The sequence below is a fragment of the Bombus flavifrons genome, chromosome 2, assembly GCF_040668555.2.
Source record: "Bombus flavifrons isolate JBK064 chromosome 2, iyBomFlav1_principal, whole genome shotgun sequence".
NCBI lineage: Eukaryota > Metazoa > Arthropoda > Insecta > Hymenoptera > Apidae > Bombus > Bombus flavifrons.
This window is the reverse complement of record NC_138443.1, coordinates 1,686,580-1,703,372: the sequence shown is the minus strand read 5'-3', so window position 1 is coordinate 1,703,372 and position 16,793 is coordinate 1,686,580. Positions and strand designations below refer to the sequence as shown.

The 16,793-nt window shown below is 39.9% G+C and overlaps 1 protein-coding gene across 4 annotated transcripts in view; it reads left to right on the top strand.

Moving 5' to 3' along the window:
* Positions 1-3,059: 3,059 nt before the first annotated feature.
* LOC138189821 (putative transcription factor SOX-15) overlaps positions 3,060-16,793 on the top strand; it is a 68,512-nt gene continuing 54,778 nt past the window's right edge. Inside the window, exons 1-2 of one of the 4 annotated variants that reach the window (XM_069132002.1) lie at positions 3,060-4,088; positions 12,086-12,549. In XM_069132002.1, coding sequence (XP_068988103.1) covers positions 12,383-12,549 — 167 coding nt within the window. In that variant the 5' untranslated portion in view covers positions 3,060-4,088; positions 12,086-12,382. Of the gene's footprint in view, positions 4,089-11,849; positions 12,011-12,082; positions 12,550-16,793 lie in introns of those variants that run through there. The other 3 variants (XM_069131999.1, XM_069131998.1, XM_069132000.1) reach the window with 3 other exon arrangements.

Here is a 16,793-nt window from a genome sequence, read left to right as displayed (position 1 = left end):
TCGCCAATGCTGTCATCGCGTTTCATGTTTCCCGATAATTAACGCGTTCGACCAGTCCGTCCTTACTTTCGTGGAATACGGTTCCCTGTAACGAAGCGTTCAGCGTTAACGAAGCGTTAAAGCGAGCCAGCTGCGTTGTGTTAACGTAACGAACAAACGGGAGGAATACAAAGCGTGTAATTACTAGGTGATCGTCCCTAATAACGGAATAACGTGTACGATCGTTCGCTCGACTTACGACTCGATCTATTAATGGGTTGTCAAGTACTCCGAATCACTTCGCGTAGAATTCGATATCCTAAAACTACCGAAAGTCTTGGAAATCTGAAAATCTTGTAACTCTTACAAGTCTTGTAAATCTTGGAGGTCTTGTTTGTTTTGATAATATTTCTCGGAAGCTTGGTGTGTAGCTTAGTGTGTATCTTGGCGTGTAGCTTGGTGTGTAGCTTGGTGTGTAGTCAATATTTTACAAACATATTGAATGCTTTAATTGAAACAGTATCGTCGATACACGATATTAAAGAGAATTTAAAAAGATATCGAAAATACATTTACACGAACAACTTCCAAGTCTTCCAAGCATTCCAAGGCTTTCAGGAGTTTTGGGTTATCGAATCCTACCAAATTTTGACAGTCTCGCAAAATATCGAATCGTTTCGATACTAAGATTCGAATGCTCAATGCCCATCCCTAACTCGATTCATCGAATAGTCGATTCCGCTAGGAAGATGGAAGTCAACGATTTGTTCATCGATCGAGGAAATCATAATTCTCGTTTCTCGTTGTCGCGTCGTTCGTCTTTCGTCGTTTGTCGTTCTTTTCTGTGATATTGGAGAGACGCTGGCAGCTCGTATATCCCCATCGTCCGTGCAGCGCCTATAATCTCTGCCGTGGCATGGGGAATTTTTTATTTCGCGCGCTTGTGATGACACCCACGTGGTCTCCTAGAGTCGCTCTTCGCACGATTCGCATAAAAGCCACCACCAATCTATATGGACGCAACCTTTCTCTTCTCGTGTGTGTTAATCAATCTGCTTCCTACGCTTTCAATTATGTAACACGGCATTACTCGGTGCTCGAGGAAATTCAAAAAGGACAATCTCGAGGCTGGGGCGTGCGCTCGAACCTCCTAACCTCTCCCTCGACCGAAGCTCCATGACTCTCGTTAACGTTCAGAACTTAATGATTAAGTAATGCGGTCTCGTTGCTGGAAAATACCGTATTATTGGCGGATATTTCGATGATACGACAAGAATCGGGAGTGACTTCGATTGATTGGAATCGATTTTCGTTGTATTCTTTCTAACGACGATTCGGTCGAGGGAATTACCGAGAATGATGTCACGGTATTTGAGAATACGTGACGATTAATATCGCAATAATAGTCGTATTAAGAAAGGCAAATAAAGAAGACGGGGATTTACTAATGGAATGTATAAATTTTTGACGACTCTGTGAGATCTGTGTGGTTATGCAATGCGTTGATCGAACGATCGAATGTGTGGATCAAATGTACTTTTGCACGATTGTGTGAATAGAAGAAGAAATAGATCGTGATTATTCGGATTATTAAATGGATGCGAAAAATTTTACTTTTAAATCATTGTTTGAGATTGGTGACACTTCTTTTTACATGCAGAATGTGACGCATTTTGTTTGTTAGAAAGTTCGTTATAGCAACATGAAAGAAAGAAAGGAAGTGGTCAGACTATAAAATATGCTGCAATGTGTATCGAACAGATTTCATCGATTTCGGCTCTGTATATAGTAACTGGGAGCCTTTCCATTATATACATTTTATCCTGTAAGTATGCAGATGAGTTTGAATTTTTTCCATTTTGACAATTGATATCATTGTTCTGTATTTGACAAATTTGCGATACGTTTAACAAATATGAACATCATGTGAGATGAATCTATTTCAAAATTCGTTATTCATTCATTTTAATGATTTGTAATTATTTGGAGCGCCGTTTTAAATAATAAGTCGAAGCAAAAATTATAAAAATACGAGTAATATATTCTTTACTTTATATATTTTTTCAAGCAGTCTAAAAAACATTCTTACACTTGTTTTAAAAATGTTCATTTATGTTGTTGTCAAATTTCAATATCCGCCCATACCCGATTTAATAAGTTAAAATTAATTTCATACTAACGTAAAGTAGTTCTACAAGTAACGATGGTTCGCTACCGGAAACTACAGCTGAAAATATTGGCTGTTACATTATTCGTTTAGTTACATCTATGACTATAAATAATATAAACAATAATTACATAAATAATTCAAACCAGCATTGATGACAGTTTTTTTACAAAACAAATTCTAACAAGTCACGTGGAATATCGATGCATTTCGAGCTTTGATATACACAAACGTATCACGCTAACTATCTTTTTTTCAAACATTACATAAATTTAAAATCGTTATTTCCAGAACTCCAATATTTCTAACGAACCCCTATTTATTCAAGATGCACGCTCGAAAAACTTCAAAATTATCGGATAATCGTTAAATCGAACCCGAAGAATCGTAAGCGCCGTAGTCTGTGCGCGAAACCGCGCTTCCTCGGCAGTCGAGCGATGGCGCAGAGATGCCGCCTATGCACGGGCGTATCCACGAGGCCGCGTTCTCGCGAGGGGGAGACCGGACGGAGCGAAACAGCCTGCGAGAAGGCCGCGGCGAGAAGCGAGAGAACGGCGAATGTATCGACAAAGCCCGACCATAGAACCTAGACCGACGTGTCCTGAAGAAAAGAAAGAGAAAGAGCCTGGCGTAGTAAGAAGGGGCCGCGCGAGATGCGATAAAGAGCGCGGGGTATCCTTCGCGGTCGGTACGTCCGTGCACACGTATACCTGTGCGACGTCGGTGTAGATCAGGTCGCGAATCCACGGCGCGGTCGCGCCAGAAAACGTAGAAAGCCGGGGCGCCGCCACTGGGCTGAGTGTGGCCGCGGCGGTGGTTCTCGGCCCGGGCCGAGTCGAGTCGAGCGGAGTCGAGGGGAGTCGAGCGGAGTCGAGTCGAGTCGAGTCGAGTCGCAAGTCACCTCCGCTCACCTCACGGCGTGCTCGACTTCAGTCCGCGCTCGAGTCGTGCACCACGGAACACGCGAGAGTCAGCCGGGGCCGGCTGCCGCGACCGAGTTGGACGCACGCGCCCGAGCCATCGATAGAGATCAACGATAGACAGGACCGCACGTTTCGACCTGGATCACGTTGTCCGTAGATCGATCGTGAAATTAGAACGGTTAGGAAACTCCAATAGGAAACTTTAATTACATCGGGGTACGCGCTAGATAGATCCAAAGGGACAAAATAGACAAGTTTTTCATCGAGTTTCGTCAGGATTCTCTATGGAGGTACTGGAGGCAGGAGTGGTGGCGTGAATCTCGTGACAACCGGCTAAATCGACGCACAACGCGCTCGAAATCACTAACGCCGTTGTATTATGTCACACTCCCACGCGAGCGACGGCCGCCGCTGCCGGTGCGACGGTGAACCGAGCCAACATCGTCGTCGTCTGACATTTCCACGAGCGTGGAGAGGTTAACGCGAACCCGGGTGTTCGTGGCACCGTTCATACCGCTATTTTGTGCACGCATCGAGCCAGTGTTATGCTACGTCGCGATCATATCGTCATCTTTGTCATCGTCGTCGTCGTCATTGTCGTCATCGTGATTATGGTCGACGGATGACAAACCAGCCTCGAACTCGTGATACAGGAGCGTGCAATTCGATGAGAAGATTCTCGTATCATCGGATCTCAGTGACTTCTCTGGTGACTTATTGCTTGCGAGTAGAAGAACGTCCTGGTGTTTCGTTTACGCTGCCGTGTACGTGAGTAAATACGTACGAGCGCGTGACACGCGTGGCTGTCGATCGTAAGTACTCACCGATCGCTTCGTGAAATCGTGAAAGAGATCGTCGATGTTGGACACGGTAGCCAGGGGATAAGACTTCGTTGGTGTTCCTTTCGAACCAAGACAGTGGAGTTCTTCGAGACACCGGTGCGAAATTAGAAGATTCTAACGTAAATCGACGAGGTTAAACAACGCATATCATACAGGGAGCATCGAGGAAACTATAAGGTAACGCATCACGGAGGAATCGAAGTTTGGCGCGCATTTCAGCGACGGGAATTGAACCGACGCGAGAGGACACACGCGATGTATCGACGGTCGAAAGGATGATCGTTGATCGATGAAGGATTATGTCTATCTAAAGCCGGCTGATGGGAACGCGTGATTTCGACTTTGCGTGCTATTAGGCAAGTTTATGTATTTAACGATAAAACGCACACCAGTGTGTGGTCTCTTTATTAGGAAACATAAAGCTGCCGAGCAGCGCGATCTTGCCGGTACGAAATCGCAATTGGAATGACATTGTAATGAAATCACAACGAAATCGCAAAGAAATCGCGTCGTCCATCGGTTATCGCGTCGCACCGGGCCTAAATTTCGAGTTGAAGCCGCGACCTGGTCGTGACTCGGGGCTATGAAATCGGTAATGAGCTGTAAATCTTGGAGGCGAGTTGTGCACGTTAACGTGGCCGCGCGTGTGAGTCACAGACGGCGAGAGCAGCGGGACGATACCGTCGATACATAGGCCAGGATCCGAGTCGAGTATTCTTTTTCCTTACGGTAGGAAATCGAAGGAAAGGATAATAAGCGAGAAATACACTCTCTCTTAGCCGGCGGCCGGTTTCGTCGTTGCGCCGCGCGTGGGTGTACAAGAGGAAGAGAGACGAAGAGAGAGGGGCGGGAGGGAGAGGGAAGGAGGCAACGCGCGCGCTTCGAGTCGATTTTTCGAAAATCCACCGTGAAACCTTCGTTAACGGCGATCCAAGAGTCGATAACCGAGTTCGTGCGCCGATCGATCGGCCGATCGATACCCGACCGATTTCGATCAGGGCTTCGTGTGTCGAAAATCGAAACGCGAACGAGCTGTTTGGCAAGGTCTCTTTGCTCGTGTTTAGAAGGTTGTATCCGACTGCTCCTTGCTTTTTTTTTATTCTATCGCCTTCCTTTTACTCTGCTTTCGTCGACCGATTTTCGTTGCGTAAGCAAGAATTGATTCGAAGCAGCAGGTATTATGAAAATTTTGGTATCGTTTAGTCCCGTGGCTCGAGTTTCTACACACATGGCAAGCATTTCCAGACCAGTTAGATGAATTCGATCTTTCGTTCGCGTGGGTGTTGCTTATTAGAGTTAGGCGGTATACGGGTGTTTTATAACGTGTGAGTTCGATACGAGGGTGAAATTAAAGTAGATAATAACAAGGAAAGCGATTCGTTCGAAGGTTTATCACTTGTATTATAGTCGATCTTTGTTTCAAGTTATCGCCACTTTTTCCGTTTCGATAATTGAGCCGAGAAAAGTTGCTGCGGATAATGGCACTTGATTACTTGTCAATGTGAACCGGAAGAATATTCGAAATTGCTGAACATATCGAAAGTTTCGTAAGAAGAAATATCTGAGAAACTATTTAAGTATCCTTTTAAAGAACAAATTTCATTAAGTACGATATCGATCTGTGATAAGAAATAATGGTAGATAGAATACCTGTAACTCGAGAATAAAGTTGGGGTTAAATCTTTACACTATCCTTTTTACCTAGTTCCAAGTAGCTCTAACCGATCCCTGAAATTACGTTTACACGTTATGAAACATCACGCGTAGAGTGTTCTACGATCTTCAGAAATATTATCGTGATCTACCAAGGCTAAAAGGTGTGCACACTCCCCGAGTTAGTTATTACTGCTTCATTTTCAGCTTCATGCTGAATCGCGCAATCTCTTCATGCCATCAAAACCTGGCTTTGTGTTTAAATTTTCCAGCGCCAATTTTCAATATATTTTCCATTTTATGCAAACATACTACAATGTATAACTCTTCGTTGAAACGTTATGTTCTGACAATATAGTCATTGAAATTAAATCGATCAAATTATCAATTAATCATTAATCAATTTAATGAGAACAAATTTAAATTTATACGTCAACATCGAAATATCTTGAAAATATTCCATCCTAAAAGTCCAACAATCGCAATTATATAAAAATTCCAAAAGTTAAATTAATTAAAATATCGCTTGTCTTAATAATTATTTTGGCTTCCACAAAACTCGATCAACTCATCAGCTATTTTTAAAACACTTTTATCTTCGCGCCTAACAGATTTGTTGTCATTTTAAATTAGATATGTCATATTAAAATCCTCTTTTAACCATAAAGCGATATTAAAATTAGAAAATCAGCGAAAACGAGCGTATCACGTTTCTCTCATGTAATCTTCGACTGTATACCAATAAAAAATGTGTAACTCTTCTTCAAATCTATGCCTATGCAGCACCCATTCTAAAATCATCTGCCCAAAATGTGCAACGTCGTGTTTCCCATATATCTATCACGTGCAAAGCGTTAAATACCTCCATTAGTGCTGCAATTTCACACTCGATACAACCTGAAATGATAATGAGCTACGATCTCCGTAAATCACAGTTCAACATTCACGTCATTAACCAACAATTGATAAACCACGATAGACAATAGACATTTCCTCGAAGGTGCATCGACTAATCTCCTACGTTCGTTGTCACGATGCAAAATAGACATGAACGATGGCCGCGTTCTTTCGAATTTTACCGGTGCATAATAAATCGAAGCTTGCGCCATCGAGACGTGTCCTCGTCATATGAAATCGAACGACCTCGTCGTCGTTTGACGTCGTAATAGTTTAACCGATAATACGGTGATTCGAGAGGCCAGGTCGGATTCGATAGTCTGATGGAGGAGTTAAACGCTTCTAACTAGCCGCATTGAGCGTGTCCGTCGCACGATTGAGACGTGCACGCTCAACAGTTCGATAACGAGACCGTAAATCGTCCCCAATGAGTTGGAAAAACCTGCGATGTTCCACGTCCGTTTTCTCCGAATTTCGTTTTTCTTGAGCTAAAGTTTTCCAGAGTTTGAGTTAAACTTCATTGACATAGGGTCATTAAAATGAATTATGTATAATGTTGGCTGTATGATGTATAGTGTTTGAGAGACGATATAAATTCTGATGCTATTATGGTATGGAGTGATTTCTGTTTTTACCACTAATAATTTAGGAAATTTGGAGAAATCGTTTTCCAAGTGAAACAAGTCCGGAAATTTAGTTGATAAATAGTTATAATCGAAATTGATAATATTTGAGATAGTACATCATCGCTTGGTAAAGATATAGGTATTTTATATAGCAGTTTCGTAGAACTGGATTAGATAATTGAATGAGTTTATAGTTTGGTGAAATATGAGGTAGTTTTGGTTGTTTGTTGCTCGAGTGTCTACCACTTTGTCATTCAATATACTCCGAATGTTGAATATACAAATCACTCGCTTATGTACGTTGGTCTCACAGATCTTTTTTCATCTAACACTAACTTTCTCATCCAGGTAAATATTTTTGGTTTATCCTTCCAAATTCAGAAATACGGTTATCTATCTTCCCCTTGTCTAAATAACGTCAGTTATCTAACCCTATTAAAAAATGTGACTGGAAAATTATAGTCGTCGTACAAAGCTCTATCAGAATACGTATATACTAATTATTTGTATTCTTCTTTGCCCTTGAACGAAGTCTTTCAAACATATCCTCCATGTTTCAACTTCATTTTAGCAAACAAGAGGAGTTTGCAACGTCTTTAGAGATTGTTCAACGTAAAATTGTAACGAAAAATACACGTCGGTCAGACTATCTTCATATTTAGCTCAAACTAAAGATATTTTTTAATGTTAGAAAGACATACATAACTAGGATTAAAATACCTAAAGCAACGCAGCTAAAGCGTAGTTAAAATTTAGTTTCTTCGAAAAGAAAGAGCGTATCCCGTCTCTACGTTGCTACAATTTTCACCAAACAATCCTGCATAATATTCGCTCAGTCCAGACGAGACTGATATAAAATCAGAATCTAAAGTGTACGCGCATAAACGCGTGTGCCCCACCGTCCACATATTCGTACACACGTATGCGTGCGCGTTGCAAACGAACGAAGGTCTCAATCGTGGCAAGCCATAACGCAATAATAATCATAATGCCAGATCGATACGCGATATTCGTTGCATCGCACGGTGTATGTCATTACAAGGATGGAGGCACGAAAGCACACGGAATGCCGCGGAGTCGCGTAACGATGTCACGCTGAAAAATCCGCTTAAATTATCGGTTTCTTGGCCGGGAGAGCGGCTTGTCCCTTTTTCCTCGCGTGCCAACCTTTTTTTCCCTCTCCCTCTTTCTCTTTCCTCGCCTCTTTCTCTCTTTCCCTCCTTCTTTTCATTCGACGTTTCTACGCGATTTTCATGGCGATATGCATCTCCTGCTGGCCGATCGCGGCGGTGACTCGCGAAGAAAGTAAATAATATGCAAGAGCCGCGTAATGAGCGTACAATTACCGCGCGAGATTGTTCGATATACGGCTTGTAAAATCTGGAAATTGTAAATCAACGTTCCCGAACCAGCAACTTTCTAACCGCGTTTCGCCTCGAGGAGCCCACGAGTTCACCCTCTCGTTTCGTGCACACGGTGGCCGACGTTTTTGGAAATTCCACGTTGATAATTGACGACCACCGATTCGATACAAAGCGGCGCACGCGGTGCGTTTCCATCTCAGGATGAAAAGTCGGTTTTCGAAATGGAATGCGCGCGCGTTGCACGTGTGTCGTGGGGGCTTTAATGGCGCACGAAAGGTCTAAGTTCAAGCGTTGCTTCGATTGCCGAGTGAATTCCTGCGGATGACTCTCGAATTACGCTACGACACCGTCGCGTCGCGGAGAATAGCAGGATCGAAAAGTGATCGAGGCGCCGTGTTCTTCGCGCTTCGCGGTGGAAATTTCAATTTTCGTGCTAATGGAACGAGGCACGATTAACCTAGAAAGATCGTGATTTATAACGCGAACGATCGAGCGGCGAACCACGCTGCTGGAAAATTGATTTTATTCAAATTCATCGAATTCATCAACGTCCGTGAAGTTATCCATTTTCGAGATTTATTGGGGATACGTTATTAACGGTTCTTTATTCTATCCCTAAACGTCACCGTTTAATGATCTTCCATGGAAGAAGCGCGTGTACCTAGAAATATTCGACATGTCGTTAATTCCCCGTATCTGTAAAAACTCGGAAACCTTAAGCTCGCGTTTAGATGATACAGAGACGAGCTATGTGGCCATCTTCGGCTTCCCTTTCTAAAGTTTGCAGTGTGATGGGATAAGATCACAGGTTCGCGGGCAACGTGGGTATCTGGTTTCATAGTTTTTAGGCGCTAAATCGTATGCAAGCCCGCGACGGTTAATTGCATCTTAAGAAAAGAGAAACGCAACGTTTTACTGTCGACTCGTTCAGATAACTCGTTGGTAATTTATTGGCGATTGGCTACTTTACGATATATGTATATATATGTATATACTATATATATACTACTATATATATAGTATATATACATGTATATATGTGTATATATGTGTATATATATATACATATACCGTGGTCACCGGCGTGATTAACACCCAATCGCTTAAGCCACGAAGGAAACGGCGCTTGCCAGCCCAACCCAGTAGTCGACGATTAATTTCTGGAGGAAATTATAAGTTTAAAACGGTCCACGGTCTCTGTGTCGTGCCACTTGCAAGAGGTACCGAAAATTATTGGCGGCCTATTTCCTCGATAATTGGATCGTTCGTCAACCATGGACAATAAGGAAATAAATAATTATTCGAATATAGCGAGAAAGCGTATATTTCACGTGATCTGATCGCGTTTGTCATTGGCAGATTGATCATGAGGCAGGAGTGGAAGGTTGTCGAGCTAAGAACATTTAACGATTTTCTTACGATATACGTTATATTTTTGCTATATATATTTTTGCTACTGTTTATTAATAGGTAAAAGGTATTAAGCTTCTATAAATAAGACGATTGGCGATTCGACCGAGATTTTACCTTTGAATTTCCTGAAGAAGAATTTTCGTTTGTATCGAAGAAATTTTAAATGTTTTGAAAGTTCAGGAGAATAAAAAGAATTAGACTGGGACATAAACGATCTTTTTTAACTGCAGAGTACGAAAATATATTACGAAGAATTAAAAATAAAAACGATTTACGTTAAAGAATCATTTAATAGAAATATGTAATATATGTATGTTACTCAATATTTTTAAGACGTATCTATACGCTTTGAACAGCGAGACAAATGAAACCAATCTTGCTAATGGAGTATACAATACGTTATACCAATACATTGTATCAATAATAAGTTTTACAAGTCGATAGCAATTCTGTAAAATATGAATTTAGGAAAAGAATTTTGTACGCTACTACGTGTGTGTGTATAGCGAAAGAAAGCCACGGAAGAACGTGATCGCGTAAAATATCGCCACGAAGAAATTGGATCGATCGATGGGTCCCTCGAGGTCTTGTTATTCTCTTTCCTATATTAGATTAGGTGCAACTCGACGATACCTCTGATTTGATGGACCATAATATCGATAGCGATTATAGCTGTTCGCATGATTTGCCGCACAGTAGTGATTAACGCTCCGATCGTTGTTTCGCGGATAGAAGCCGATCGATATCGAAGCCTCCGATACCAATGATTATCTCGTATCGCGTTTTGAACCCGTCCATTAGCCGAACCTTATTACCGACTCATCGCCGTTGAAATTAACCAGACACTTTCATTAACCCGGTCTTTAAACCGTGATCAGTCCGAGTATTATGTAATGAACATCAGAATCTTTGTGCACGTATTCTATGGTTTCTATCGTTTACCTTCGTCAGCTTTTATCAACCTTTTGACTTTTTCCATTCGACTAATCTATCACCGTGGAATTCCTAACGCCGAAGATTCGTCTGAATTAATCAAGTTACTTGAATTTAAGTCGCTGGAATTTGTAATTATTTGGAGTTAAGTAATGCGACGTTGAATTTATGTTTATAAAGCCTTAAATCAAATTAGTTGACTCGAAGTCGTTTCGGTTGATTTGATTTTAGCTGGATAATGGATACCTCGTTGAAAGAAATGGCGATTAGTGGAATGTCTAATAATGAGAGATATTGTAAGTGTATCAAGAAACGTTTGAAAAATCAGTAGCAAAAAGAATCAAGCGAGGAATCGGATTGTAAAATATATCGTAGTTGTTTTGCTGTATCTAGGGATTAGATAGAGAAGGACGCGATAATGATTTGAAATGTTGATGATTTGCGCAATGCAATAAGCAGATGGTTCTGAAAAAATCGACTTGATTTAGGGAACCGATATCGGAGCATGAAATTAGAAATAACATTACGTTGCTAGCAGCTGTTGTCTCTTTCAAATCGAAGATGATTAAAACATTCTTCATTTCGCTTGAAACTTGAAGAAATATTTCAAACCAACATGTTACTAAAGCGTTTCAGATTGCTTGAATTCATGCAACTTGAAATCAAATAACGTGACTGATGAAAATGAGGCAAAATGACCAATTTGCGATTTTTCATAACAATTTTATAAATCCGCAACGGTGCGTCTTTGGAATTTTAAATGTTTCTTTAATAAAATCTTTGCCTTTTTGAGGCAATGGAATTTTAAAGTCTCATATTTGAATCGTCGATAGTTCTAGTGTTAATCCCTCAAGCGTTATGTTTCATTACTGAGAAAGTACTCCACAGTTGCACGATTTTTCGTCGCTAACATGTACATATATATTATATCATAAGCAATACAATATTTTGAAGACTGAATTTACTATTAGAAAAAGACAGATAACTTTGAAGAAGGTGATTAATGTGACGAGCTATTTCAAGATTCAAAACAGTACAGTTTCATATGTCAATATATTCGACGTAAACATCTAGATACACAGCAACTTTCATAATCTTATTATATCCGCCCTTCCCAATGTGATTGTGGTTTTCACGTGTACATTTTATGTGACATAACTGTTTGAGAGGTTAAGAGGATATTTCAAATCAAACGAATGACACGTCGAAACAGGTTTTAAATTGCTTAAATTCAATTAACTTGAATAATTTAAACGTAACTTAATGTACAATTTCGTTTTGTTAGCAGAATCCTGTATCAGAAGAAAGAGCGAGGAAGATCGTCGTTTTGGATCTTTCTTTGTCGTCGAAGATCGCGATTTGAGTGCAATGTTTAAAGTCTCGAGACGGGAAATGGACGATAATCACGCGAGTGCGTCTCGTTGCGACTTACGTTGTTCAGATTCGCTTGTAATCGACGAGACGGGGAAGTGAATCGAGTACATATACGGTATCCAAGTAAGAAACGGAGGACCAAAAAGAGGACAGTGTCATAACGCGTGTGAAATGGATGGTACGCCAAAGAAAATCGAAGCAGTGTTAATATATGGATGCCCATGGGTGGAATTTGGCCGAAATGTGCCAGCGCTACCATCACGCTGTACCAGCAGCCCAAAATTCTTCGCCAGCTAGGGATCCCTCAGCTGCCATCGTGCAAGGCTTGTCAACGGCTACGCACATTGAGCAGGCCAGCCCTTCTTATTCCCATTACACGTAAGTATTTTCTGCTTTTTAACTGCATTTTTCCGTTGGTAGCGAAATAAGTAGTAATAAGAAACAAATAGTAACATACTGCCAGTCACATAAGTATGAGGATATCTACTCGTTAGATTTATTAGAAAAGTTTAGCGAATATTAAGTATGTATAATTTTATCAGTGTTTTACGTCGCAAAATACGTACGTATATAACCGTTCATATGCATACCAGTTTATTTTCGATCAGTAATTGTAGGTAACTTTTCGTTTCTTGCATATTTAATTAAATGGTTAAATTTTATTTTAAAAAGTTTGTTTTGAACAAATTAAGGCAACACGTAGCGATAAAAACTATCGAGTGATATTCTAGGAACGTGGAAGAATTTTTATGTTGAATGATTTTTAATATTTAAAATTTTTCATAATTTTCTAAGATACAAAAACTGAAAAAAATGACGTCAGTAAAAATAAGGTTGCTTAGGGGGAGGGATAATAATACACGAGAAGGCAGATTTAAAAGTTCCCTAAATGACAATTGCAATAAGAAATAAAGCAACTTCTTTTAGAATTTATGGGCGTTGATACGGATTATCCTCGTTGTTTTTTAATTCTGTCGCATCCGTGAACGAGATAACTTACGTATTTTCCTTCGATCTCTACAACTGAATGTCGTTTCATGTAGAAGAAGAATCGCGATCTGTCTCTCAAATCTACGGACAAAATAAATCATGTCTTTTTTCATTAACCATTCATAGATTAGTAAAGAGTTTAGAGTAATCTAAATGAAAAGAAGCTAAACAAACGATTAGATGGACGACTAAATTGAACGTTACTAGAATACGCGACATTGGAATTTGTATTATATTTTCGCCTTCTATAAAACCGTACAAGTCATAAATTTGTAAAACACGAGAAATGATCGATCCGTCGCATACGAAACGAATCAGCAATTAAATCCACGAAATTTCACGAACGAATACCACCCGTAAAACACTATTTCGTACACCATCGAATCCCAAGAAGATACTTGAAAACGAAGGAAAGAAGGGAAGAAAAAGACGAAAGTAAGCAATCAAAGACTGTAACTATAAAACGGGAAAAATCAATCAATCAACAGGAGGAGCGTAATTTTTCGCCCCTTTCATTGATCCGAAATTACAACGTGGTGGTGGATAGAGGGACTCGCGAAAAAATGGCTGCGTTTCGGCGTTTTCGCACGTGCCTCGACCACGTAGTCATCTTATCGCAGCCACGGGACGTTCTCAATTGTATTATATATATTAATAACGATACAGCGAATTAGGGATAAGTATACGATTCCGCGGTCAGGCCTCGGTAATCCTGTTATTAGCGCGGCGATTAGGGGAAGATGATCCTCAGGCAAATTGCAGGGGCGTATACCGCGGTGTTTGGTTAACGTAATCGCCAATCACTATCGTTGATCCTTTCTTGCGAGAGACAGAGAAAACAGAGGAGAAAGACCGGTGGAGAGGAAGGGAGAGACAAGGTAAAGGATCGACGAGAGGAACAGGGTCGATGCGTCGGTGGGTACGAACCCCCTCGGGACCCCACGGCATTTCCCTTCTTCGAGAATTTTCTCGTTTACATGGAACCTCGAAGCGAGCCAACTCGAGATCTCGTTCGTGTCCCGCAGACATTCGTGCCGTGAGTCGATTAAATTGCAGTTTACGCTCGGATTCAATATTTCACTGTTATTACGTGGAATTGGCGTAACCAAACGGCAGAAAAGTCTCTTCTTTAAACAGTCCGAGATTATTAGGTTGACCATGTCCGAGGAATTTTCTATTCCGTTCGGCCGTGATACGACGGGCAATTTATGCGCACAGACTAGAATGTTGGTATTTCTCTATCCTTTGGTATTTTATCGGTTGATATATCGGCGCGATTTTTGCTTTCTCTGTTAACAAATTACTTCTTCCTTTGAGATTTCTTGCTTTCACGATACCACATCACGTACTTATCAAAGCTGAGGCTTTGAGCGTAAACGTTCTTTTGCGAAAAGTATCCTAATATTTCGCAATGTTGCAGCCATTGATATCAGAGTATCATTCGGCTCCCGATGAGTTCTTATTCGTTTCAAAAGAACATTTCAAGCTTATACTTGCGATAGCTTTTTGATAAGAAGCTATGCTCTCTTTCTCGTTATTAGTTCGTTGAGATTATTGGATTAACCGTGTCTATGGAATTTTTTATTTGGCCCTCTCCATGATACGACAAATAATTTATCGAGCCTAGAATGTTGCTATTTCTGCACTGTAATACTTGTAATGTCGGTGTTTCGTTTTGGTTTCTCTGTTGACAAATTAGACCTTTCACGACCTCATACCACATACACACGTATACAAGTTGAGGTTTCTGAATGTAAGTATTGTTTTGGAAAAAGATATTTTAGAGTTATTGATATTACCGTGTCGGGCACGATATATTTTTGTTTTGCTTTTCTTGCAAGTTGGTATATACTGTGATTGTCGAGGAAAGTATATAAAGATGCAAAAACGTACAGAATATTCGTGCTATGTGTATACCACTTCTTAATTCAAAAACACGCTGTTCCTTCACTAAATTTTCAATCTTATTGAGTACTAAGACTGTCAAAAGAAGATTCAAATAATTACAGCTCTAGGACTTTTAGACATCACGCACAGTTGCTGACAAACCTGTAGAAACTTTTTATGAACATATTATGTGTGCTCAACAAAACATTTTGAATTTTCATTGCCTTCCATTACCACATTATCCACTATTTTATGTTCATTATTACCTTATGATAATATTGGTAAAATTTGATATGCATAAGAAGCTATAAGATATTTAGTGCAAATATATTTTTCCCAGAGATCACAAACATATTTAATCAGACAACTATAATGTATCTTCAGGTTGAGTTCAAATCTTAAAATAAATATCTTGTAACTTCCATATACTTCAGATTGATTACATACAATGCATATACGTACAATGTCCTTGTATAAATACCTTGAAGACATATACTAAAAGGAAAAGGCTTAAATATACCTCTTACCTACAAAAGAACCTAGTCCGATTAGGATTATCAGGTAGAATTGGATAGACGGTAAACGTCAAGAGTATTACATATTTCATTAACAACAATTTAAATTGCAAACTGTGCAGTAGATGCGAAATGGAGACATTGGAACATATTCTAGTCAAATGTGCTCAATATAGATCTTAACGTAGACTAGCATTATCCTTAAAAAATATGGAAATTCTAAGTATTTATCTCGCTCCAAGAGAAAAGCTAATAGAAGATATATGCGTAAAATTATGCATGAGATTAAGATCCCTCTTCTTAGGAGAATGAATAGGAAAACAAGTCAGACACTATAGTGGAAACAAAGTAAAGAAAATTAATCTGCAGAGCAGTAACAAACCACAATCTTTACGAAACAGTTGATCCACTGCATAAAATGAAAACACGATTTGTATTATCGTACATGCGTACACCTATATGTATATATATATACAGGGTGGTTGGTAACTGGTGGTACAAGCGGAAAGGGGATGATTCTACGCGAAAAAAGAAGTCGAAAATATGGAATAAAAATTTTTTTTCTTTTTTTTTTTTAAATCTACAGCGAGATCCATTATAACGAGACGCGATAAAGTGCATGCGTACCGAGCGAAAATTCAAAGTCGATTTTCTCGAAAACAAAGCCTCAAACGAAAAATTTTTATTCTATATTTTCGACTTCTTTTTTCGCGTAGAATCACCTCCTTTCCGCTTGTATATATATATATATATATATATATTCTGTTGCGCGTAAGTCTCATACAATAAATAAATACTATTACATACCACTATCACTACTACTACTATTGCTTCAGATTGGTTTTAAATTTCGCCAATATGATAATGCTAAAGGTGCCCTTTTACACGGTATTAAAGAAATTTCAGAATGTTTTATATAGTAAATGTTGGAATATTTTTGTGAATCGCTTGCTTTTAGCGAAACGAACAAACGCGTGTCAGTGGAAGAAAGTAGCCGGTGAAACGGAAGAAAAACGAAAATAAAACGGTTCCGAGATCGACTTCTCAACTGTTGTCATTTCCTGGCGACGAAAATCATCTTCATTAAAATTGTTCCGGTCGGTTCCATCCGTTGCTCGCGCGGCCGTCGCATGGATCGCGAACCATGTCACGATATTCAGTCACATGTCCCGGCGAGTAACTCTCGTAGCCTAGATTCAAAGTGTCAAGGAGTGATATATATTTTCAACG